Source organism: Prenolepis imparis, unplaced genomic scaffold (assembly GCF_030444845.1).
Source record: "Prenolepis imparis isolate NDT839.2.m4 unplaced genomic scaffold, iyPreImpa1.0 SCAF_7, whole genome shotgun sequence".
Lineage (NCBI taxonomy): Eukaryota > Metazoa > Arthropoda > Insecta > Hymenoptera > Formicidae > Prenolepis > Prenolepis imparis.
In genome coordinates, this window is record NW_028141165.1 from 7,712,730 (window position 1) to 7,737,799 (window position 25,070).

The following is a 25,070-nucleotide window of genomic DNA, read 5'->3' on the forward strand; positions in this document are numbered from 1 at the left end:
ATTCGTTGTCTTATCTCGTCGCGGCGAAAAAAAAAAAGAAAGAGAGAAGATTGCCTCAGGGTTGTGACAAGCGGTATGATCACTGTCATTTCTTTTATCCAGGATAATTTACACAATTTTGGTAGAAATCCGGATAAAGAGGTAGGCGCGCACATCAGCAAGCGCAACACGACCGAGCCGACGTTGCCTGTGAGATCCAGCGTCCAGGATGTCTACGGCAGCGACGTGCAGCACATAATCGCGGACAACGGCTACAACAGCAGCAACGGCGGCGAGGAGCCACCGCGGCTGCGACGACAGGCGTCCAACAGCAGTCTGGATAATGTTGCTCTCCGGCAGATCTTACATTCCGGCGCAGAGAACGACGGCGGTGGTGGTGGAGATAACAACGATACTGCCGTGGACGCCGTCACGAAGTTCGCCAGTTTCGCAAACCTGAATAGGCAGAGCTCGGAAAAGGGGATCAATTTCACGTACATGGAACAGGAACGGCAGGACGACGTCAAGCAATCGAACAAGAGACAGAGTAACGGAAACAGCGAGAAGAAAACGACCTTCGCTACTCTGCCGAATACGACTACGTGGCAACAACAAAGCAACCAGCAGTCGCAACAGTTGGAGCAACATTCTATCGGTAAGCTTCAAACATACGTGTATAAAGTAGTTAGACGTATGTATATCTCTTGGAGAGATATACTTTGGAAAATAAATACAGATTTCTCAAACTAATTTGGAATTACATGAAAATGTTATTAATTGTGTTCATGTCATCTCTTCGAAATAATTGAAAATATTCCGTGATGCTAGATGAGAATGGCGGTAATACTATAATGGCCTCGCAGCTGAACAACATACGGCTGAAGCTCGAAGAGAAGCGACGACACATAGAGAATGAGAAGCGAAAGATGGAGGTTGTTATGTCGAAGCAACGGCAGAAAGTAGGGAAGGCGGCGTTCTTGCAGGCGGTCACCAAGGTAAAACATACGATTACCTCTTGAAACGTAATTTAGGAAGACTTGTGCTACACATTGATCTACTACAACATCATTCAACGTCGCCATCAATTCTGTCGTATCAGTTCTACATATATCACTGTATTATATATAGAGTTAGGGGTTCGATGTTTCTCTTTTCCTTTCTTTTTTTATTTTCTTGAAAGAAAAGAAAGGTGCAGATTGATAATGAATAAAATTAAAATTGAATCGAGATACACAAATTACTCTGAATGCTCTGAGTGTTTCATCAAAACACCAGGTCTGCCATGCTGCGGAACAGCTACTTTTCGAATCTAGGCACGGGTGTTTAGTATAGAGCAATGTGAACTCAGAAAGTACAGTTTTCTTTTTTTTTTGCTGTTTTTTTCCCATATATATATTTTTTTTAACTGCAAAATTATAAGCCCGATTGTTCTGTATTGCTTGTACACATGTATAAAATGTATCAGTTGAAATTGTAATGTAATTCGTAAAGTAGTAGATGTAAACATATATTGCTCAATCTCAGATAACGGATCGAATTTTATTCGTAACTTATCTGTTTATCTGATTTTATCTGGGTAGAGATTCCATGTAGATTTTGGTTCATCGTCGTGTAATATCGCTTTCGTTGTACATAGTAGGACATATATAATCTCTTCTTTGTTTGCGCCATAAAATAATCTCGGTTGCCAGCCACGTTGTCCTAACACAATTCTCTTTCTGACATTTCAGCTGTACTTGATGGTAAGCGCATGCTAATGCACTGAATCTCTGTATTATAACAAGATTGAACATTTCTATTTAAATCACACTTCTGTTCAGGCAGGAATTGTGTGTGCCAGTTTATCGAATTCAATGTTTTTCTAGCACTTGACAGACTTTTTTCTTTGTAAATATAGCAATCAACATCTTGGAACTAGAGAGTAATCAGTGTTGTTCAATTTCAGTTGCAAAAAAAAAGAGATATACATTTTATATATATATTTTTTCGTCTTTTCTTTATTCTTGCAATAAGTGGATTGTATGCAATTTTATTTTTCATTTCTCGCCTCAATGTTCGTTTTAGTTCCAAAGTGTTGATAGAGTCGTGAATGCATTGAATGTTAAACAATATTGAAGAAAAGTAGATGGGTTCATCTTGTTTAAAGCACTGCATGCTGTTGTATAAAGAGAAAAAATTTATATATATAGTTAATATCTTACGAAACGTTTACTCATTATGAAATACAAAAAAAGGTTTTAAGTCGAAAGATTCTAAATATAATATATATAAAACTAATCAAACGTATTATAATTATAACATTTTATAGTCTTTTTATAGTATTAGTTGGAAACGCGAGATACAGATATTTAATTTTAATTTTATTTCTACGAGAAATTTCTTTATAATTTATAATTAAGAGATAGATAGCGCAAATACATATATTGCTATTGTAGTCTAAGTCAATCGTTGTTCAATTAAGTGATATGATTTGCGTGCCATTTTCTGGATGGGCTTTCTGGCACACCTGATGATGCGCTTGAGCGTTAATGAATCTGAACTTTGACCATGGGGGGAGTGAGACGCGCTCGACACCATGGCGTTTTGGGTGGCGGTGATTTGGTGGTGGCGGACTCTGAGTACTCTTAACAAGGCACGCTGGTTGGGCTGGTTGCAGGGTAAGGTTAAATCTCCCTCTTCGTCAACGTCCGGGGGGGACAGTCCGGCCGAGACAGTCGGTCCCCCCACTCCTGTAACCTCCGGGTCTTCCGGGGCGACTCCGACGAGCGTTTCCGAGGCCTCTGTACCCCAACAACTCCCTCAAGAAAAACCACAGAGACCCTTCTCGCTCAAGGTACGATATCGGCAAGTGCAAGTGGAAGAAGTTAATTCAGAAGAAGTTAATTACCTTTGATTTCCCAATAGACCATTATTATACGCGCTTATTATGCGAATGGCTTTCAAACGTCGATTAAATTCTTTTTTTTTTTATTTCTGATGCGCAGATAGAGATGTAAAAAAATTTTGTTTTCAAACTTGTTTTTTCTTTCAGATATTTAATATTTTTATATTTTGATTATTGTAAATTGATTTTTCATTTTTCTTTTTAGATGAAATGAAATAATAGATGATAATTTGAATAATTTTCAATTAGACGCATAATAAAAATTTTTGAAAATTACCCGACTTATCTTGAATTTGATGCAAAAGTTTCATTAATCCATTAAAATTACTTTCGAAAAAATAAATTAAAAATATAAGAACTTTTGTTTTTTATGTTAACAAAAAGAATATAAAGAAAAATAATATTATATTTTAAAAAATAATGAAATATTTTTTTTGATGAAAAAAATTTGTTTAACTATTGTTTTTCTATCAGAAAAAAAATCTGTTTTTTTTACATCTCTATGCGCAGGTGTAGCGAAAGGACATACAGTATAGAATTGTTTGTCGAACCGATCATTTTTCCCTCTTGATGTTTAGATGATTTCCAAAACGAGCGTAATAATGTTATAAAGTGTACTTTGCCGCTTTGTATATTTATCCTTTTAATAGACATAATGTAAAATACTTTTTATAATGGACGATTATTACACTTCTCGACGCTTTCTCTCTCTTTTTTTTTATGTATTGTACAGAGGAGAATGAAACCTTATCGAGATGACTCGCTAATTTTTCTAATTTGCTAATATAATGCTCATGCATGATAAAATACTAAACACTCCCTGGAAAAAGAGTAGATGTACTTGCTTGCATTTACATCTGTGTCGGGTGATGGGGTTAATCAAATGACTTAATATATACAGGATGTTGGAAATTGTGGTACCAACGAAAAATAAAGAGGTGATTCCTCATGGAAATAAAAATCGAAAATGTAGTGTAAAATTTCAATAATTTGCAATTTCATGAAATTAATGCATTGTGTTATTTTTTTATTCATACCGAGTTATGACGTTGAAAACTTTTTATTCCACATTTTTGATTGCATTTATATGAGGAATCGTCTTTATTTCGCTTGTATCATGATTTCAAATATCATATATAATGATTTCTCTTTTCTATCAATAGAGTTGTTTTACTAATCAAAATTTTAATTTTAATGTGTATATATTATAATGCATTTCTGTAATTAGCTTTATTCTTTTCGAACATTCAAGTTTTCGTTCCTAATTACATTGTTATATTTACGACTTCAGTGGCGAGTCATTTAAATTCAACAGGAGTAATTAATGCGGGCTCCCTGAAAATTAAATTTACACCGAAAGCATAGAGAAATTTGAGAAACAAGCCTTGACATTATTCCAAGTTACATAAGATATTGATCAAACAAACGGATAAATGTCGCGTCTATAGATCGTGTCACCAAGTTTCCGGACCAGACCGTAACTAGATCAATTCCGTTGTATTGTGTGTGGATTGTCAATTATTTTGAACGTGCGAGGAATTAAGTCTCGAACTTCAATCATGTTTTACTCGTGCTTACTTCGGGTAAATATTCGCGTAGCTTTAGGATTAACGAGAGATGTCACGTAAAAGGACACACAAGTGCAGACCAGACAATGACAAATGATTCATACATACACACATATATATAGATTTTATCTATTATGTTTAATTATTTCTAATTCGTGCAAGACATACCATGAATCAACAAGTGTATATTAATTTTACAAACATGAAATTATATGAATCCCAAACTTTTAATTATTTTATTTGTCATGTGAAAATTCCTAGGTTCTCTATAAAGACAAAACAGTAAAACTAAATCGAGCATTCTTATATCAGCAACACTTCATATGTATGTACATTTGTAATATTGTGTAATTCACCTCTGAAACATTTTATTTCTCTTATAACGAATGTAGGAAATTAGTGAGGATGTGCGAGACGTCGAGCACAAGTGGTTGGAACACGACGGGAACGCGCCATTCATCGAAACCAGACGCACTCCGGATATCGAGAACATGGATCCCGAACAATATCGTCAATCTATAACACAGTTAGTATATTAGCTCTTTCTAGAACTTAGACTTCATGAATAAAAATGAAGAAGATGTACGATGAGTGTGATTGTTTTTACACATTTCAAGATGCATCAGCGTCTTCTAAATTACAATAGACATGTAAAAAAATGTTTGTCGTAGTATGAATAGCAGCCTGAGCGACATTCAAGCGGACATACAGCGTTTGGCGAGCCAGCAGAATCAGATTCAGCAGCAACACCTGATGACGCAGCATCAGAAGCAGATGCAGCAACAGCTCCAGCAACTGCAGAGTCTCAGTCAACAGCATATACACCAAGTGAGTGGTTTTTTGTTCAAAGATACATCTCGTTTACACCGTCGGCCGCGATTTTCTCAAAAGCTCTTGTCTCTCTCGCAGACTTACGGGATGCCGCCGATGAATCCGTTAACGCCCAGACTGCAGGATCCGCAGCAATCGCAGTTCTACTTGCACGATCAACCGCAAGCGCAGAGGAGAATGTGGGGTCAGCCGGCGCCCGCTCAAAGTCTAGCCAACGAAATGGCTGCAGTGGGCTATCAGCAGTCTATGGATTCTCGATTTAGCCCCCAACCTGCCGGTACATCATCTTTATTTTTGTACAGAGCCAAGAAACTCTCGAATAAACTCATCAATTGATAAAATAGCTTAGAAATTTAATTAATATATAATTATAATAGATAAATTAATGCATAAATTAATAATATTTTATATATAATATTGTTGAGATGACATTTTTCGGATATATGTTAATTTTCTTGTCATCCAAAGAGCTTGTAAAAATGGTGTATTTATTTTTGTACTATATATATGTTCTAATAAATAATTTTTAAACGTTTTTCTTCAGCTTATCAGCAGGATATGCGTATGTACGCGGATCCCACGAGGACCTGGGCCGCGCCGCACCCGACGCAAAAGGCATTCGTTCTGCACGATACTCAGGAAGCGAGGTATCTTAACGGCGGGGATCATAGTCTGTGTAATAATCAAATGAGCCATCCCGGCCCGACGTATCCGGGGTCTTCGTCGCTTTTCAATCAAACGCAAGCCACAACTGCTAGTCCGCAACATCGTAACGCTGTGAGTATCCCCGTTTAATTCTTGCAATTATCTTCTCTTCGTGTTCTTTTTGCGCGCTTAGACGTAAGAATTCTATTATATCTTTAAAGCTATCACACTCTCTCTCTCTCGTCACACACATACATATACACACGTACACTTCTATTTATATTTGTACCAATAGCTTTTCTGCATACTTCTGCAATGCACGCATGCACGCATCATTTTATTGCAAAAGATAGAAAGACGACGGGGCGAGAGACTCTGAACGCTGCACCCAGCAGCGATTACGCAGCGTGAGTGAAAAGTTATTGCCGAGCGATGTATGTATGTATATGCTGATCATCAACTCGATTTGGTCACCTCAATACGAAGGCTCGGCCCGAGTCTCGTGTGCGAGACTCTACACGCATGCGAACCAGTCGGTGATGTAATGCACGTTTATAGACACTTGTTCTTGACACCCAACATGGCAGATGCTACCCACACCGGGCAGGTATATGCGGTCGCGCTGCGGCAAGGATTTTACAACCTTCTCTCTCTGTCTCCAAGTGATTTGTAAATTTAAATGACATGTATTTCTTTCGCTCGTCGTCAGCCGTTGCAACTTCTTCACGCGAATGCTTCCGCGAGGTTTGTCTCGACTCGTTTATGTCTCCATCTTGATAGATACTTGTCGACGAAAAAAAAGCAATTATTGAGTTATATGTACGAGAAAATAGTGTTGTGATAGTGTTTTCAGTGTTTCGTCTCAATGTCATTTTATTACACTTTTGTGTGTCTTAAATACAAAACTTTTTACTATACGTATAAGTCTTGTATATTTTAATTAAAAATCTATAGTGTACACATCAATATATAGAGTGTTTCAAAATCACTGGATATACTCTTTTAATAGCTTTTATGGTCAATTTGGAAATGACTTTTTCATATCGAAGGAGATTAACATTTTTTTTTAATTTCCATTTTTTTATTATAAGATGTCTGTAACTAACAATAAAGGCTTAAATTAAAATTCTGTCATATAAAATAAAACCCCACTAAATTAAGAATGTAATTTTTTGTTAATCTTTTAATTCAACAAAATTTAATTTGCGAAAAGCCTTTTTGTTTTAATTCCTCATAAGGGATACATCATAATGTATATTGAGATCTTGACATTTTGCTAAGGAAAAATTATCTCCAAAGAATTGAAAGGACATGATTTTAAGACATTCTGTATGTCAAACTGGATATTATATATTATATTTATCTATACATTTTCAAGATTATATATAATTTATGCGCGGAAAAGTATATAATAATATTACTTTTATTGAGACATATTAATTAATAAACCATATATTTTATCCTGTAATATACAAGATTTTATATATATATTACTTTTACTTTTTTTATATCTATATGGTTTTGTTACTTCAGGTTCATCGAATAAGTCAGTTAATTAGTGAAAGTCCCGAGCCTAAGAGATCAACTGTACATCACATCCCGATCTCATGCGAAAGCCCGACGGAGAAGAGGCAGGTGACCGCTTTGCATACTCCAGTACCAGCTCCACCTGCTGATGATATGAAGCCACAGAATATATCTTTCATTGGTAATTAAATTTTACACATTCACGCGCATCTTATTATTTTGCAATTAAATATCTAATTTTCCTTATCATCTTTTCCTTCATATATTAATCTAGGAAAAGATATAAGACAATACTCTGTAAAGAGAGAGCTCTCTTTTTAAATCTCCTTTTTTCTTTTGAAGGCAACGATGACGACATCGCGCAAGGTATTCGAGGCTTGAACATCACGTCGGGCAGTCGTACGTATAGAATACCATCGCCAACCAGACCCACGATATCACAGAATTCCTTCCAACCTCATCCGTCATTAAGGGAAACGTCGCGTTCAGTCACTCCGGACGTTACTCCTCTCGATTCCACGGACGCGGGTGAGAAAGGATTCTACATTTCTTTTGACAATGATGCTCCCAAGAAGCCGAAACCGACTCTCAGGGTGAAAAGAATGTCTCCGAAAAAGGTGAGCGCACTTTATTCTTAGCTATTATTCTCTTATTTATCTCTTCTTTTACGTTGCTCTCTTATTACATGATTGTTTGTTTGTGATTCATCCTTGAAACATCGTCAAAATTAACTACAGGAAAATGTATTTTGATTGAAAATGTATTTGATGAAAAAAGATATATACCGATTCATTTTCATGTTTTTTTTCAAGAAGATATATGTATTTCAAAAACTATAAATTGCAAATTCTGAAACTAAGTTGTCGATATTAGGAGAAAATAATTTGACAAAGATAATGTGAATTATCATGTTATGTATGAATATTTTTAAAAAACAATTGATTGTTTCTTCAGGAACGAAGTGTATCGTCTTACATCGAGCACGAGGACTTTATGCGTTCCGAATCGCCTCTTATTAACGCAGTCGAAAGGCAGAAGCAAGCGGAAGCTCAGCGAGAATTAGAACGGGAGCGATTGCGACAGGTCGAAGAGAGGGAACAGCAGAGGCAAGAAATGAGGGACAGGGAGCTTAAAAGGGAAATAGAGAGAGAACGACAGAGGGAGAAACAGCGCGACGGCAGCGCGGAAGGTCCACACGTTTCCGGAGTTGGTCTGGTGATTGGGAATCAACTTACAAATCCCGATCCAGTATGTGAATTACAATGATATTGATTATATTCCAGCAATAGTAACAAATTCCCTACGTAGATGCACATATAGTCTTCGTTTTCTCAACTATAACATTTTTATAAATTTAAAAAATTATCAAATTTTTACAAAATGATAAAATTCTCGTGTATAAAATACTTTAGTCGAATCTCTCTACAGAACTCTATGGACGAAATGGAGAAGAAGAAAGAGAAGATAATGCTAATGTCGCTGCAAAGAAGGCAGAGGCAGGAGGAAATAAAGGAAAAAAAGGAAATCGAGACCCAGGCGCGTAGGGAACAAGAGAAAATGAAGATAGAGGAAAGGGCTCGCAAAAAAGAGGAGGAACGACAGAGGCGAGCCGCTATCTTGGAGCATCATAAGGTGAAGAAGGCGATAGAAGAAGCGGAGAGAGAAGTGAGTGTGCGCGAAAATTGTATGAACACTTGACAAACATAGAGAGAATTGACAATGAAAGTTTTTATCGTCAAGAAATCACATATTATCTCTTAACATTATTAATATTACGTTAAACTTAATATATATATATTGTTTTATACAGTTGTAAATTATTTTGATCGTTGACCCTTAGGGCAAAGTAATCGACAAGGAGCTCCTCAACGCAATAAATCCAGCAAAATTACGCAACAAGACTGCAACTGCTCGACCCCGGCCCAAAACGATCCACGGAGACGCAGGTACGGTGTTGGACTCCGGGGCTCTTACACCTAGTCGCGGGAAGAAGGGTTCCTCTTCTAACTTGAGTACAGGTGAGATTGCTGTTACAGATCACACTCGCAGAATATGAATAATCTGTTGCAACGATCGATGCTTCTTGGGGATTAGATAGCAAAAGTAACAAGAAATTCAGATTTGTTGTATTAATAGAATTCTACTAAAATGTAAAAAAAAAATAATAGGAAAAGAAGTATTTCTTCTTCGAATTAATCGCCAAGAAGACATCTCTTTACAAGTTGGTTGTGTCACAAACATGCATTCCCTCGTTATAATATTCTAATAGCAACAGTCTCCTCGATGTTGTACCGTAATTTTGCATTTATTCGTTGCATGGCGAAGATTTTTATCGATCAGAGCCGTTTTCTTCTTCCGTAATCTTTAGCGATATGTCACTCTTGCTGTATTAATTGTTTTTTTTTCCTGTTGCAATTTGTTTTTTTTTCTTTTACGAATTTTTGCCACCCAATCACATATTCACGAGCTCCGAATTTTCTCGTCTATTGCTAGTTCAACGATCGCTCGCTAAGATTCGAGAACGAGCGCCGATCGCGATCCAATAAAAACGCCAGACTAGAATAGTAGACAGAAAATACCGAGCCGATTTTTTGTTTTGCACTAACACACTTACTGTAGCGTCGCTGACCTCCCCGACGATGAGGCGAGACTACTACCGGGGCTCGCAGGATAGTCTCACAGCTGCTCATCTCGATGACCGACGTTCCGGCCCTCTTTATCGGGGCGGCAGTCTCAGGGGTATGCACCACACACACTCTATCTCTCTGTCTCTCTCACAGCATTTATATCCGATACAGATACACAACTCGCAATTTTTTCCTTTTTTTTTTCCAAAAATTTTAGATGCGAAAAATTAAAATTAACTGCTTTATATAAAAACAGATAGAAAGAAGGATAATATTACATCTATGAATTAATATAAATATATAGAACAAAATATATCGCATTAATTATATAATTATGTGCAAAAAAAATTGAAATATGATGAAAATGGCGATATATAATTTTTTTGCTGAAGAAAAGTAGTCAATTTTAAAAAACAAAGTTACATAGTTTTTTTTTTTTTTTTTTTTTTAAATAAAGAAGATATTTATTTTACTGCACTTGTTTTTGTTATTTGGCATGGTCGTACATCTTTTATTTCGATATCTGTAACTCGATGTATAATGTATTGATAGTGGCTTTATATAAAAACTTGATATATATATCTATATTTATATATATAAGTAGCGTTATAAAAAACCCACAATGAGTTAAAACCAATTGTAATAGAGATACCCCGTTTTTTTAGTATCTTCCGTAGATTCACCTGATGATGGTAGAGGCTCTTCGCCATGTCGCAGCGTGAATCAGCTCGGTCGACGTGGCTCCTACAAGACTTCCAGAGGTGGGTTCGATGTTACACGAAGTTTAATGCGCGGAATGCCGCAGGCTCTCTCTGTATACGATTGTTCTCGTTTTTTATTATACGTTGCTTGATGAAAGTAGACTCATTGCAGGATGTATCACACACATACACACTGAGGTATGGGCAGAGCTAACTGAGAATCTTACGATGAATGTGTGTTCGAAATAGATTTTGATTAGCGTTTGAATCATAATAATCCCTACGAGCGATCGAATGAGGTCGCGAACACATGACTGTGTTTTCTTAATTTTTTTCATCTTTTTTTATTTTTATTTTTGTTAATTAACAAGTAGCGCCTTTAGTAGTGAACATCTCTTTCAGTTGGAACGCAAGCAGTTGTTGTTCTGCACCAAAAACTGCACCGGCCACCTCAGTTCTCTTGATGTACCCCCTCGCGGATGACATACATGGCTCGTAGTTGAATGTTGATTCCCTTCCTCTCCCTTATTTCTCTCTTTCCCAACTTATTTAATCTCTTTCTTTCTGATCGTACATGGCGTTTTGAGTGTAACAAGGCAAACATTGCGTTATTGCAGATGCGCAGGAGTCTCAACAACAGGTTAGAGGCAGGCCTAAATACCAGACTTACCAAAACTTTAAGGGGAGAAAGTCTAATTCCCTGATGAATTTGTGCGGTAAGAAGCACCACAGTGACTTGGAAATACGTTCGATCTCTCCCTTCTATATCGTGCAACAGTCTCTCTCAATGTGTCCCATGTATATATATATATATTACAATATGTATATCTATATGTTATTATCATCACCGTCCCCCCGTTTCTCGTAGGCAGAGTAGCATTCACGCGCACTCACACACGCACACACCTATACGTAGTGGCATGATGGCGACAGGTTTGAAGAGCACAAGGTGACAGTGGTACCTAAAACCGACTCATACACGCACGTTGATCATACGTTACATTTTTCGTCTCTTTTCGTTTCCTTTTTAGCGCACAAAGTTAACGCAAAGTTCCGCCCACCTGGCTTCACAACGAGAGAAATCTTTCCTTTTTTCTTTTCGCGAGCGACTTGTTATTATTGTTGATTTGCGCAAAACGCTTCTTCCTGGCAGCTTCGTCGAGGCGGAACTTTGTCATTTTCTTAGGAAGAACTCATTTTCGCTGATGCTGTCGCTGCTGTTGCTGCGTAGAGAAGGTTCGATTGAAGGCTTGTTTTGAGCTTGTTGTATAGCTGGTTGTGGGTATATCTTGTCTCGATCTCGATGTTTCTTTCAGATTTATTCTATCCATGATCTGTGGTATATCCGTCTTTATACGATAACTTTCCCGATTCATCATATATCTAGGTGTCCCTGGTTTATCCCATCACTTCACCTTGGACAACTCCACTTTGTATCCCTTCGCTGTTTTTATTTCCAGGTATTGTGGTGACGAGGTATAGCAAATTCATCGCAAACACCGGGATGTTTGATCTGAGATTCATTCCGTATTTCTCGTATGCAAAGAAATGGATGAATTTGCTATATGTCTATTTATCAAAGTCAATTAATAATCGATCGAACGTTTTTTTCGCATAGCTCACGGATTATTAAATCATTAGGACGAATCATTAGCACTCTTGGCTGATAAATCACCATTATTAGCATCTACCGAAAAATTCATATAATTCCTCTATAATTAATACATATTAAAAATTTTATACATTAGAGAATCATTCTAGTGCAGTCAGCAGTTTAACCAGCTGATAGATACATAACGTTTTCAATCCTCTTGTTAAACAATATATTTAAATGCTCGAAAAAAAATAATTTTTTTGCATAAGAGATATAGTTGCGAAAAAATAGACGTTCTTAAGGTAAGCGAGGTGCCTCGTAACAAGTGACTAATACATTCTTTGGGACGCGGTTGCTAACTGTATACATATTATCATTAATAAAGCGAAAAAGCCTTTCTTCCGATTGCTTGTGCCAAAAGAAAGAGAAATTTATAATCACGAAAAGATTGTAAATTAATATCCTCTATTCATCTCTCTGTGAAAAGTATTACATGTTTCGCCTCGCCTCGTTGAGATCTCTATCCTTAACAATACGAAGGCTGCGTTCGCAGGTGCGAGTAATGATCAAGATCGTATGATGTGTCGGCATATAGATTCAGACAGCGGCCTGGGTAGATCGACGCCGCCGAGACGAGCTGCCAGTCCAGGTATAGGCAGCATGAGGCATCTGACATCACCCTCGGGTCCTGGTTCGCTGCCACCTGCCCTAATGACCTCGAAGAAGAGGATCTATGACGACGGCAGTAGCGATATCAGCAGCACGCCTAGTTCTATGATGGACTACAACGGTAAATCAACGTTTAGAAAACAACGTTACGAACAAAAGTTGTTTGGTTTCGAGGGAGAAAGAAGTTGAATCTTGAATTTTAACCAAGGTCATTTCAAGATCAACCTAATTTTTTTTTTGTTTAAAAGAACCGTCCTAATTTTTTTATATAACTCGATTCCTGAATGTGACTGTGTCATTATAGGCCCGAGACTGTATAAGCTGCCGATAGCAAAGTCAAATCGCAACATAATGCTGAACGCCGTGGAGTACTGCGTCTTTCCCGGTACGGTGAACAGGGAAGCCAAATCGAGGGTCCTGGAGGAGATCAGCCGGTCCGAGAGCAAACACTTTCTCATCCTGTTTCGGGACGCCGGCTGTCAATTCCGCGCTCTCTACTCGTACTGTCCCGAACGGGAGGAGATAACCAAGTTGTACGGTACTGGGCCCAAACAAGTCATCGATAATATGTTCGACAAGTTTTTCAAGTAAGCTTTTAACATACAAGAATTTTTCCATTGATCCTACGAATCTCTCTCTAGTGGCTAATTTTTCTCGATTCTACTCTTTGGTTCCACACATTCTATAAATTCTTCTTGGTGTGTTATCTCAATGTTGATCCTCTCTGCTCTTTCCTCTTAGATATAATTCCAGCGGAAAATGTTTTTCGCAAGTTCACACGAAGCATCTGACGGTGACCATAGATGCCTTTACGATACACAACAGCCTCTGGCAAGGGAAAAAAGTGAACTTACCGAACAAGAAGGACATACCGCTCGTCATATAGTTTTACGTACACAAGTGGTCAACACTTAACTTAACATTAACGCTACCGTGCCCTCTGTTGTTCATAGTTACTATTTTAATACAGGCCCATATTAAATTAATGCGAATATATTGCGTTTCTTAGTCAATTTTATAAGGACAATTGATCGATGCTGACCCCTGAATAAAGAAATCATCACACAATCTCTCGATTAACGATTTGCACGTCGCTTCTCCCAGAAAGGGGAAGGAAGGACAAGATGGGGGGGGGGGGGGGAGAGCGTTGATTATATTAGGAAAACTGTTTCGTTTTTTACTTTCTTTCTTGTGTTTTTTCTTATTCTTCGTTGAGAGAGCGTCAGCATCAATCACTGTGTCATAAAGATTTACCAGTATCTCTACTTATATAAGAATGATTTTTGTGTTGTATACAATATACCCCTTTAAATACACCCTTCCTCCGATTTTGCGGACTAACTTCGACATGTTTAACCGTCTTGTAATCTTGTAAATCGCCGTGTTGCGACTGCATGGGCATGCGACTGTACTGAATATTTGCGCAAAAGGTCTTTTTTTTCTTTTTTAAAGCAATTTTTCCTAAATTTATCGTACGAAGCAAAGCGAGAGAAAGATTTAGCATTTGTTCTTGCGCGAGTACATGTATGTATGTGTTTATGCATGCCTGTGTATGTGTGAATGTGCATGTGCATAATGCGATTCGCAGTTTTTTTTTTTTTTTAATTTTTTGTCTAAGTTAAGGGGTCTAAATTATTGAACGATTATTCTCTTAGAACGTTTGAAACTTTTTAAAGAATATAAGATAAAAAAAAGAAACAATGCAAATATGAGGGATCATTAATTTTACACGCAAATCGCTGACTTGTGGTTTTTACTTTTTCCTCTCTCTCTTTCTCTCTCTATTTTTAACAGCCCGCCGCGATTCTATCGAAAAACAATTCGTTTCTTTTTTTTATATGTATATATATATGTAATGTCTTCTTTTTTTAATCGGGAAGTATCATTTTTTTTATACTTGTTATATTTTATTAGTTGAGATACGCGTCTTTCAGGGCAGAGATGCTCTCGAAACAAATGGAAGAGATGATTTTGAATTAATGATTTCTCATGCTGCGTATTTCTATGCGATTTTCTCGCGACTGTTGACGATTGTAAACGTCCCTCCATCCTCCTCTCTCCTTTTTTTGTGAGAGAAAAAACTTTTGCGACCGGGGGGAAGAGGATGGAACGAGCGGATAATAGTTCACGTTGTAAGTAAATAAGTTTGTTGCTTAATTAGCGGGGAGCAAGATGTAAAAAACCAGCCTTATATCGATCAACGCGAACGTATATTGTATTGTCGCGCGTTTCCTTGTATAAGGATATTACGATATCTTCGCGACATCTCATTATCGTTTTTGCGGGCGACAAAACGCTGTGCAAGGCATATATGTACGTATAACAGTTTTACGCCAAAGCGAACGATGCGTTTCGTCGGGAGGGGATTAGATAGTTAATATCATTGTGTACAAAAAAAAAGATGGATGTTTTTGCATAAGTATATTGTTGCCTCGCGAGGAAGGGCTGCTACAGGGGGGAAAGGACTTTTTTGCGCTTGCGATCGTGTTCTTCATCGTCTTTGTAAGAGGAAGGCGGAAAAGAGTGACTCGCTAAAAACTTACGTATTTTATCGATGAAACTGTATTTTTTTTCGAGCGATCGCTAACGAAAGTTGATTATATTTCGAGAGTCAGTAGACGTTCCGCTTTCCTCGGAAGTATAAAAAGGGAAGGAAACACTTCGCGAAGCCTCATATTATGAAACATTGTAACATTGGACTATAAGTGCGTAAAGACAGATTTAACGAATTGACAGTCTCAAACCCTCTATTGAATTTTCTCATGGGTATCTCCCCTGCCATCTCTCAGCGAAACTAATTCAGTCAGCCCGAACAGATCTGTGTGTATGTGAATGATGATTAATGATGATGATGTTAATTTATCAGAAAAACTATGCTATATATTTATTGTGCCATATAAATTTCGACGTTCGCCTTTCGCGTGGGAATTGGCATCGGCTTCCTTATTCTCGTTGAACGGATATCTATATATATATATATATATATATATATATATATATATATATTTCCTTCATCGTGACGTTGTAGAAACATGAGAGAGGGGACTAGAGATAGGTAGACTTAAAGTAGACATTTTATACGACAATATCGGGGGTCTATCTCGTTTTTTCGTACGATCATTTTCTCTCTGGATCTCTTCGTTAATCACGGACGAAGTCTGAATATCTAAAAATATCTCTCTGATCATTTTGTACGATGAGTCTTCGACTCGGCCGAAATGTAATGTCCGAGTACAGATAGACCCTCCATATTCCGCGACGGCGTAACAAAAAAAAACGTAACAGGATTATTAAGGATACACAAATACGCGACACATATCGAATTCCGAATGTTCTCCAGCAACCGCGGAAGAGTATGTATTTTCAATTCGTATATGGGATATGTCCGGTCAATCTCTGGCTTTACTACTCGTCGTCCCGCCTTTTAACCACGTAACGAGAGAGGGACTTGTGAGATTAAAACTCCGTCGAGATTATACACAGTAACCGAGAGAGAAGTTCACTTGCTCTTATATATTCCTGTCTATTGTAAATCTACCTGAATATTATGAAGCGAGAGAGAAAGAAAGAGAGTGTTATCAGATAGAGAATCTTGTATTAGATTCAGAAACAGTCCGACCTGACAATATCGAATGTGAGGTATAAAAGTATAAAGGAAGCCATAAAGGAAGAAAAAAGAATATCTTTTTAAGATGGAGTGTAAATTGTGTGGTAAATCTATAATGATGATGATGATGAGGGAATGAAAATAGAGAGAGAAAGGGATAAATATACGATTGCCGATAAATATATATATATACATATATATATATATATATATATATAGTCACTAATCTTTAAGAGCCAACGAGAATTAATGGCTTACGGAGATGGGATTGATTACAAAGTTACGACGTTACGAGAGATTTCTCGATGATGATCACTTATGCTTGATATTTATATTTTTCGAAAAATAGATATTATTAGTGAGCTGATGGGAAACAAAAAATGTGGCGCTAGAGACAGATGTGATAACTGAACGAAGACGAAAAAAATTAAGGGATGACAGGTCATGGAAGACAGGAAGAAAGGCAAAGGACACAATTGCGAAAATTGCGGCACGACGGAAATTTATACGCCGCAATTCAATCGCGCTTACTAATAATAATAAACAATTATCGTTACGTAATATATATCTACATATATGTATAAAATATAAAAAAAATTTTTATATGTATATATAGATATGTATAATTGCCGATTTTTATTGTCGCAAAAATTTCAACACGTCAAGGCGAATCAGTTCTCTATATCCGCGCTTTGCGCGCGTGTCTGTAAATATATTATGTTTTTATATGCATATAAAAAAAACGAAACGTATACCTACCTACTCGACGATATGTATATTTATTCAGTACATCATGTAAGATTTTTGGGTCATAATTTACTGTTAGCATCTCTTCGCAGCGAATGTCATCAATAAAATTTAATAACCCATTCGTGTGTATGTATGTATGTATGCATGCATGTGTATGTATGTGTAACAGACTTTTTACTCTTCCGCAAAGGAGATCTTGATCATTGATATAAACTTAAATAACATATTTTGAAATATTTCGACTTTTTTGTTTTGGCGAAAACTTGTCAAGTTTTAATACATATAAAATATCTGAAAATTACTCGTAAAAACGACTATAACATAAATTATAAGGTTTTTTTATCGTCTTTCTTTCTCTTTCGGAAGCTTTTAATTCTTCTATTCTCTTTTGACTGGTTAATTTAATCTTTGTTTTGAAGAGATGAAATTAAATCCAAAATTTCTATAAAACTACGTTTATGACTTCCGAAAGTCTATAAGAAATCTATTTTAGAGCAAAAGTGTAAGGGGATAAGTCAAAAATGACAGGGCCGTGATTCTCTTGTTGTGTATATATATATATATATATATATATATATATATTTTATACATAACAGCAGATGTGCGCCATTTGTTAATTTCATTTTTGCGTCTGTATAATATATTACAGTTCAACGAGAGAATGTGTGGGTGTGCATATCGAGAGAGAATATTATTAAATATTAAACATATTCTTCGAAGATTATCTCCTCCTCTGCGTGTGCGTGATTAAAGGACACTTCTCTTTTTTACAGGGCATTTGTGTTACTTGATTTTTTCTTTTTCTTCGAAATCTTTCAAGATCGATCTCCTACAATGTACATATAGTCTTACTATTCGCTATAAAAGTACAAAATCGTATAATTCGCGTATTAATTCGCTCTATCGTCGACGCGACGATCACGAGATCACGATTAGATTGGATCTACGTTAACAATAATAAATAATGGCTTTTAAATACTGATGTACACAGATATTGTTCGCGGCGAGAGTAATTAAACTATATATATATATATATATATATATATGTATATATGGCAGTGGCTTCTTTTCTCGCTATCTGCGCGAAAATGTCTTTCGCTCGACGATATAATTGCTCGTTCGTGCCATCATTTACAATTTGTCGCGAGAACCGACGCGTCCCTTTCTCTTTCTTTTTTCTACCCTTTAAGTTATGATCTTTAGCCTAACGAAAACGATTTAGCATCTTTTGGCTTTGTTAAAGTCTTACGTCTTAAAGAAATCGTCGTCTGCGAATATATGGCACGTTAATCCCGGTGTGATCGCGAACTCCTCGAGCAGTCTTTGGAACCATTTATTATTTTTAAAAAATGCTGATCATCGAGGCAATTGTCTCTCTTCCGCTATCACTGAACCGGGCAGGAGCTCAGATGAATGTTGTGCAGCTCAGCCATGTCCGTCCAGTCTCGTCTCTCCCCTCCTATCATCACATTCCTGATGCACCCGTTGAAGTGGTCTCTCGTTATCAACGAGCCTTTCTGAGCGGATGCTGGAAACAACGAATCCATATTATTTTATCATCATACATACCAGGATAGGTATGTTAAATGTATGATTATATAAACACACAGAAATAATATTTATTTACCTGGTATACCACCTATGTACAACGGGCCGGAGGCGGTGGAGCTCATGAAATGATAATTAACATTCGTAGGCAGACCGTATTTCTGATCCAGCTCATCGACCTTGAGCGCTAGCTCCTCGTCGTTGTACACGGCCTGGATTCGGTGCCATCGATTATCGCAGATCGCGTACGGGCTGGCGAATCGTTGCTCCACGTACAAAGGATTGTGGTCGCCCAGATCGCCCGACATGATCACCCGGCCGTTATTGAGTTCCAGTGACAGGGAGGGCGAGCCACCGGGTGCGCTGATCGACAGCAATACCCCGGACAGTTCCGATGTTCTGAACTCTAGCTGGAGCTCCAGCACGGCACCCAGCTCGAAGTTGTTCTCTGAAAGAACGTACAGTCAGCTCGCATCCAAGAGAGAGATAATATATTTGTTCTTTAATAATTTTCATCTTCGTTATATCTTGCTACGTTTATTATATCAATAATTTCACTCACGATAAACGGCGTAGGCCTCGTCCTGGAAATAGGCTCCGCTCTCGACGCTCGGGAAGCACTGGCCGACATTGAAGGCTCTGCTGGTGGAGCCTACCATGTCATAGACGTTTCCGTTAACTTTCAGACCTCTGATACAACCCTTCAGAGTCTCCAGTTTGACGACTACTTGCTCTGGGATCGGCGTCCCGCTTTCCGGAAGGCCACCGATATACATCATGGATGCTAGACCGATCCTCCTTGGTATTTTGAGGATTCGCGGTGTCTGAGTATCTACCAGCAGAGTGAGCTTTCTCTCGTCGTGACTGAGGACGACGTGATGCCAATTGCCATCATTGAATGGCGTCTTGAGCAGCATCTCCTTTCTCTGCTTGTTCTTCACCAACAGAAGAAGCTGTCCGTCTCGAATGACCATCATCAGATAGTGCTTCAATCTCAGACCCTGTAAGATATATATTAATAGTAACTGATGGCTACAAGAAATGATTTGATTAAACAAAAATAAAATCAGAGAACCTTTTATAAATAATTTTGATAAAGTTATTTATTTAAAAAATATATAAATTTAATTTTAAATAAAATTATTAATCAATGATGATCTAACTTTCTTACCGGAGTGATAAAGAGCAGTCCGTTAGGATAGTACGTCCTAAAGTCGAATTCAATCGCGTACTTCTTCTCCCAAAATTTTTTGAAATTGAGATAGAGCTGCGTGTGACTGTGCGGCTTGTCGCCAAATTTCAGAGCGCCCGGTTCCAGCGAATAATAAGGCACTTTTTGACATCCTTCTGGTTGCGTGGACATTCCTCGGGATAACGAGGCCGAGGGTACGTAGCTCGGTGTTTCTTTTCCCATACTTGGTCCAGGACGACCGAGTAAAGCGTGATCGAAATTCACGGCATCATCGAATCGAATGATCCTGGAAACAATTAAATCGATCACATATATTATTTAATAATAATACACATTATTTATAATAATAAGTTATGTTATATTAATAATAATTATTATAATTTATAGTAATAATATTTATAATAATAATACATATTAATTTATAATGTAATATGTATTAATAATATAAATATTATAATAAAAATAATAAGATAATATATATTATAAATAATATATACTATATATTATAGAATTTTAAAACAAATCGATTACATATATATAATTTATAATAACACATATATTATTTTTTAAATGCTGCGATGAAATAAAATGATAATTTCATAGTCAAATAATAGTTGATAAAAATATTTTTGTCTGAATCGAAATCTCAATGATAATTATCTTCTAAAGAATTATAGACAAAATTTAATTGACTCTCTAACTTACTCGTCGTTGAAAATCGCATCCCTGATAGCACCGTACAGCGGTGTATTCGTAGCTACCATCTTGGTGTTATTGATGAGAGCCGGTAGTCCACCAAAGAAGAGTCCTCCGTCCGAATCGGGAGCCTTGATCGCGATGCTGGTAGGTAATCTTCCTGTAGTCTGATACGCGTCGTCGATTCTCAACTCCACCTCTTTTCTCTTCTTGATGACAGTGATCGAGTGATACCTTCCGTCGTTGAAAGTGTTGTTTGATTGGAGAACCAGCTCGCCTTTGCCGGCGTTCAAGCGAACTTGCACTTGTCCATTGAGTATGCAAACGGAGTAATAGCTGTCTCTCTGAAAAAATCAAAGAAACGTAATTGTGATAGAATTTTATTCTTCAATTTTATTTCTTTTTCGACAAGAAAAGTCAAATAGTATCAACACAATGGGGTCTTACTTGTGCTTCTTCTTTTGTATTGTCGCTCAATCTACCTTCGCGACCCTCGAACGTGGAGAGAAGCAGCATAGCTGCCTCTTGCATGGTCCTGAAGGAGAAACTCAGAACAGAATGAATCTTTCGCAGAGTGAATGCGGAATGCTCGAGGTATCCGTCTCCATAAAATCCAACGATCCTCAACGGCTGTGTTAAAGAAATATATATGAACATAAGTCACATTAACAAAATAAAAATTTGCATTTAATTATGACTCAGAAAATATCTTCTAAAAAGTAATGAATTAATTTTATTATATGTATCATAGTGCACAATTTATTGCTTTCTTTTGGCTTGATTGCAGAACAGAAGACAACGCTCACCTTGTTGCTACAACTGGGTTCCACCCCGTAATATTGTTCGGCCATCGGATCGTAGCCCTCCTGCACTATAATATTGGCCATGCAACCAAGGAACGACACCTGGGAAGGTAGCATAATTTTCTCGGCGCGGAAGCTTGGCGGTAGCCCGCCGATGTAATACTTGGCTTGGGCCAAGTCCGGAATGTCCTCCTTCTTGGGTTGAGGCGTGGGAGCACCTATTCGCTTGTCGTTATCGCCGCCGATGCTCAGACTGCACTTTTCGATGTTCTTGCGAACCTGATATTGCCGGAAGGCGTCCACCTTCGTCCAATTACCGTTGTTGTACTTGTGCGTCGAGGACATTTCCATACTGACGTTCCCGCCGTAGCCGACGTGGAGGATCACCCTGCCTTCTCGCAGGAAGATCATGATGTGCTGATTCTGCTTGTAAAACAAATATAAAAAGTTGTCAAAATTAAGACATTGGATTATATATTGCGCCATATAAGTTGACGATTAAATTTAAATATAGTCATACATTATCTTTGTTGATGGCCAGAAATAGCAATGCATTTTCATCGTATGTCCGAAAACTGATGGAGACCCCGAACATATATTTGTTGTAGGGACCAGACGAGACTCTGTTTCTCACGGCGTATCCCTCGCCGTTGAAACTGTAAGCTATATCATCCCTACCGTCTTCCACTCTAAAATTAAACGAACGATATATGATTAAATTACTGAAAATAATTCATCTTTGCGTCGATAGTATAAAATTTATCAAGTCAGAGATAGACGTAAATATCATAGAGAAATTGAATTAATAGCTTTCGCAGCGAATTACCCTTCCACGCAAGCTTTGCAAGCCCTGTCTGGCGCGGTCGTAATGAAATTCCAAAGACCGATATGCCTCCCGTCGAGGATCGCCTGATGAATACAAGCCGGAAGTCCGTTGGCAGCCATCAGTTCCGTCGGCCTTCTCTGAGACTTGGGAATACCGCCTATCCACACTCGATCCGTAGGTAGAACGTCGAAACGTCCATACTCGGAGTTGGTCGAATTAATGACGGGGAGATACTTTCCGGACGTCGACGTCTGCCTCAGCACGCTCAGCTTGCCCGTGTGTCGAGTTCTGAGGTTGTCAAGAAACATTTAATTATTAGAAATTAATGTTGAAAGAGGTATGGTATCATTCGACGATCCTCACCTTTCGGCCTCGATCCTATACCAAGATCTATCGTTCTGCAAATCGCCGCTCTCGAGAATCTCAGGATGCGTCAGGACACCTGTACCGCCGCCGACGTTCCACAGGAATCGCACTCTTCTGTCAACTATTTCCAGAGCAACGAAATCGTCCTGCGGAAAATAAAAAAAAGTCTTGGAGTTTTTGTATCTCTTACTATTTGAATTGATGGATCAATATTTATGTTTATTAGGAGCACGTACATTAATTCCGCTGGGCAAGTAAAACAGAGAACCTTCCTTACGCGCGGTCGGAAGCGCGAACGTCATCACGATCGATGTCGTTGCTGAAGACTGCAACATCGCCGGTCTGTACGAACGGATACATTCCTTGCCCTCCACGGATCTCAGAGAGACGCGAATCTAAAAGCGACACCTCATCTTAATATCTTAATTAAATTAAAATTATTACTATTAATTAAATTAATAAATTAATAATAATTATTACTATTAATTAAATTAATCAATTAAAAATCCAAGACTCGCGTATAGCGCAAGCATATCATCCAGCAATCAATATGAATAATTAATGAATAATCAATTTAATTTGTGTATCAAGCTATTCAATATTTATTAAGTGAAATAATGAATTTTATTAATTATACCCCATCAGCGGTGTTTCGGGCCTCTACGATTTTATCTTTAAGATTCTGCAGTTTCGTGGCTAAGGTATCGTTCCACTTGTCGAAGACGGCTTTTCGCTTCATCGCAGCATTAGATAAGCTCATCAGCTTCGCATCGGCTATCTTAATATTGCTCAGCGCTTCTGACACTGAAAATGAATATATTTCCATGTGATGCTATCTTTATAAAAATTTTACACAAATATATGTATCTAGAATTATTTCATTAGCCAAGTATGAATTAAGTCGACCAAGGAAGAATTACATTTTTCGCTGGCCAAGCCGATCTTCGTATCGCCTTCGCGTTTTAAATCCTGCAACTTCGGCTTCAGCCTGTCGGCGATGCCTTGCTTGTAATCGTCGATCAGTCGTTGCGTGTCGCTTACGGACTCCGTCACTTCGTCGTTCTCCTCCAAGATATTCAGTAGATCCTCATGCACTGAAAATAGTATTTATCAATACAACAACGTTATCTAAAATTTCCTTTATTAGATAAACCTTGCTTTCTCGAAGTTTTTAACATTATTCAACAGATTGTATACATATACACTTACATTTCTTGCTATTGCCATGCAGTTCTCGCAATTTCACATTTATCTCATTGTCGTTTATGCCGGTGCTGTTCAATGTATTCTTCAGCACGAGCACAGCTTGTTTCTGAGCCTCCAATTCGGTGTTCGCGTTCTTAACGAGTTTACCATGCTCCTTCGCTATTTTCCATTGCTGCGAAGACTTGGCTAATACTTCCTTGGCATCGTTCAGTAGCGATTTCTGTCCCGAAGGGGGAAAAGCCTTGAGAAAGCATCTACATTACATTTATAGCCAACTCTCGAAATGTCATTGTTATATGATCAGAAACAGGAGACCAGAATTTGTGTGAAGAAAGAAAAATAGAGAATAATTATTATTTTCTAAACATAATTTAAACAGTAAATCTCTATTTCAAAATATTATATCTAAAATTTACTTTAGTTTTTTATCTTTTGTCGAAATATATACTTATAATAAATGCAAATCTAGCAATTGTGTTTCCTCGAATTTCATTAATGAATGGTGCGATAATTAATAGCGTTAATTTCTCAAATCATCAGAACACATTTTAATATATGCAAATAAATAATAAATGCAAATCTAGCAATTGTGTTTCCTCGAATTTCATTAATGAATGGTGCGATAATTAATAGCGTTAATTTCTCAAATCATCAGAACACATTTTATTTTATTATACAACAAATTCTGTAAAAAATAAAAAGATATTTTCTCAATGCACTTTGGCTTCAATCGAGAAGATTTAATTTAATAGAGGAAAAAAATGAAATAGCTGATAAAACTCTAGATTTCAAGAAATTACTCATTAAAAAAATTACACTATCTTTTCTTACCTTCTCATGCACTTCGTTGAGGATTTCCTTGGCTGCTATTGCTGTAACTTTTGCCGTTCGCAGATCATCGACGATGTTCTTGTAGGCCTGGCTGGCTTTCAGAGGACTCGCCGCGATGTCTCGCGTCTCGGCGAAGAGGCTGTTCGACAGAGAGTTAGACTTTATCGAAACGTCGCCGCAATAACGATATTGAACATTTTAGATTAAATGCGACACAGTT

General features: G+C 37.5%; 2 protein-coding genes across 15 annotated transcripts in view; one reads left to right on the plus strand and one right to left on the minus strand.

Annotated features, from left to right (window-relative positions):
- Patronin (calmodulin-regulated spectrin-associated protein patronin) overlaps positions 1-17,452 on the plus strand; it is a 73,648-nt gene extending 56,196 nt beyond the window's left edge. For 5 of the 12 annotated variants that reach the window (XM_083041636.1, XM_083041634.1, XM_083041637.1 and 2 more), the window contains exons 10-27: positions 103-634; positions 808-974; positions 2,636-2,812; positions 4,824-4,957; positions 5,103-5,259; positions 5,341-5,539; positions 5,807-6,039; positions 7,441-7,615; positions 7,777-8,051; positions 8,389-8,682; positions 8,863-9,099; positions 9,275-9,452; positions 10,054-10,173; positions 10,727-10,822; positions 11,380-11,478; positions 12,952-13,146; positions 13,330-13,612; positions 13,767-17,452. In XM_083041636.1, the coding sequence (XP_082897762.1) occupies positions 103-634; positions 808-974; positions 2,636-2,812; positions 4,824-4,957; positions 5,103-5,259; positions 5,341-5,539; positions 5,807-6,039; positions 7,441-7,615; positions 7,777-8,051; positions 8,389-8,682; positions 8,863-9,099; positions 9,275-9,452; positions 10,054-10,173; positions 10,727-10,822; positions 11,380-11,478; positions 12,952-13,146; positions 13,330-13,612; positions 13,767-13,911 (3,696 nt within the window). In that variant the 3' untranslated portion in view covers positions 13,912-17,452. The remainder of the gene's footprint in view (positions 1-102; positions 635-807; positions 975-2,635; positions 2,813-4,823; positions 4,958-5,102; positions 5,260-5,340; positions 5,540-5,806; positions 6,040-7,440; positions 7,616-7,776; positions 8,052-8,388; positions 8,683-8,862; positions 9,100-9,274; positions 9,453-10,053; positions 10,174-10,726; positions 10,823-11,379; positions 11,479-12,951; positions 13,147-13,329; positions 13,613-13,766) is intronic. The other 7 variants (XM_083041639.1, XM_083041640.1, XM_083041638.1 and 4 more) reach the window with 7 other exon arrangements.
- The window catches only part of Wb (wing blister), a 197,696-nt gene continuing 188,612 nt past the window's right edge, over positions 15,987-25,070 (minus strand). For 2 of the 3 annotated variants that reach the window (XM_083041631.1, XM_083041633.1), the window contains 15 exons: positions 24,851-24,989; positions 24,023-24,260; positions 23,734-23,907; positions 23,451-23,617; positions 23,050-23,208; positions 22,811-22,959; positions 22,448-22,735; positions 22,142-22,310; positions 21,625-22,044; positions 21,266-21,448; positions 20,828-21,162; positions 20,102-20,408; positions 19,493-19,931; positions 19,010-19,378; positions 15,987-18,910 (listed from right to left, as the gene is read on the minus strand). In XM_083041631.1, coding sequence (XP_082897757.1) covers positions 18,768-18,910; positions 19,010-19,378; positions 19,493-19,931; positions 20,102-20,408; positions 20,828-21,162; positions 21,266-21,448; positions 21,625-22,044; positions 22,142-22,310; positions 22,448-22,735; positions 22,811-22,959; positions 23,050-23,208; positions 23,451-23,617; positions 23,734-23,907; positions 24,023-24,260; positions 24,851-24,989 — 3,679 coding nt within the window. In that variant the 3' untranslated portion in view covers positions 15,987-18,767. The remainder of the gene's footprint in view (positions 18,911-19,009; positions 19,379-19,492; positions 19,932-20,101; positions 20,409-20,827; positions 21,163-21,265; positions 21,449-21,624; positions 22,045-22,141; positions 22,311-22,447; positions 22,736-22,810; positions 22,960-23,049; positions 23,209-23,450; positions 23,618-23,733; positions 23,908-24,022; positions 24,261-24,850; positions 24,990-25,070) is intronic. The other variant, XM_083041632.1, reaches the window with a different exon arrangement.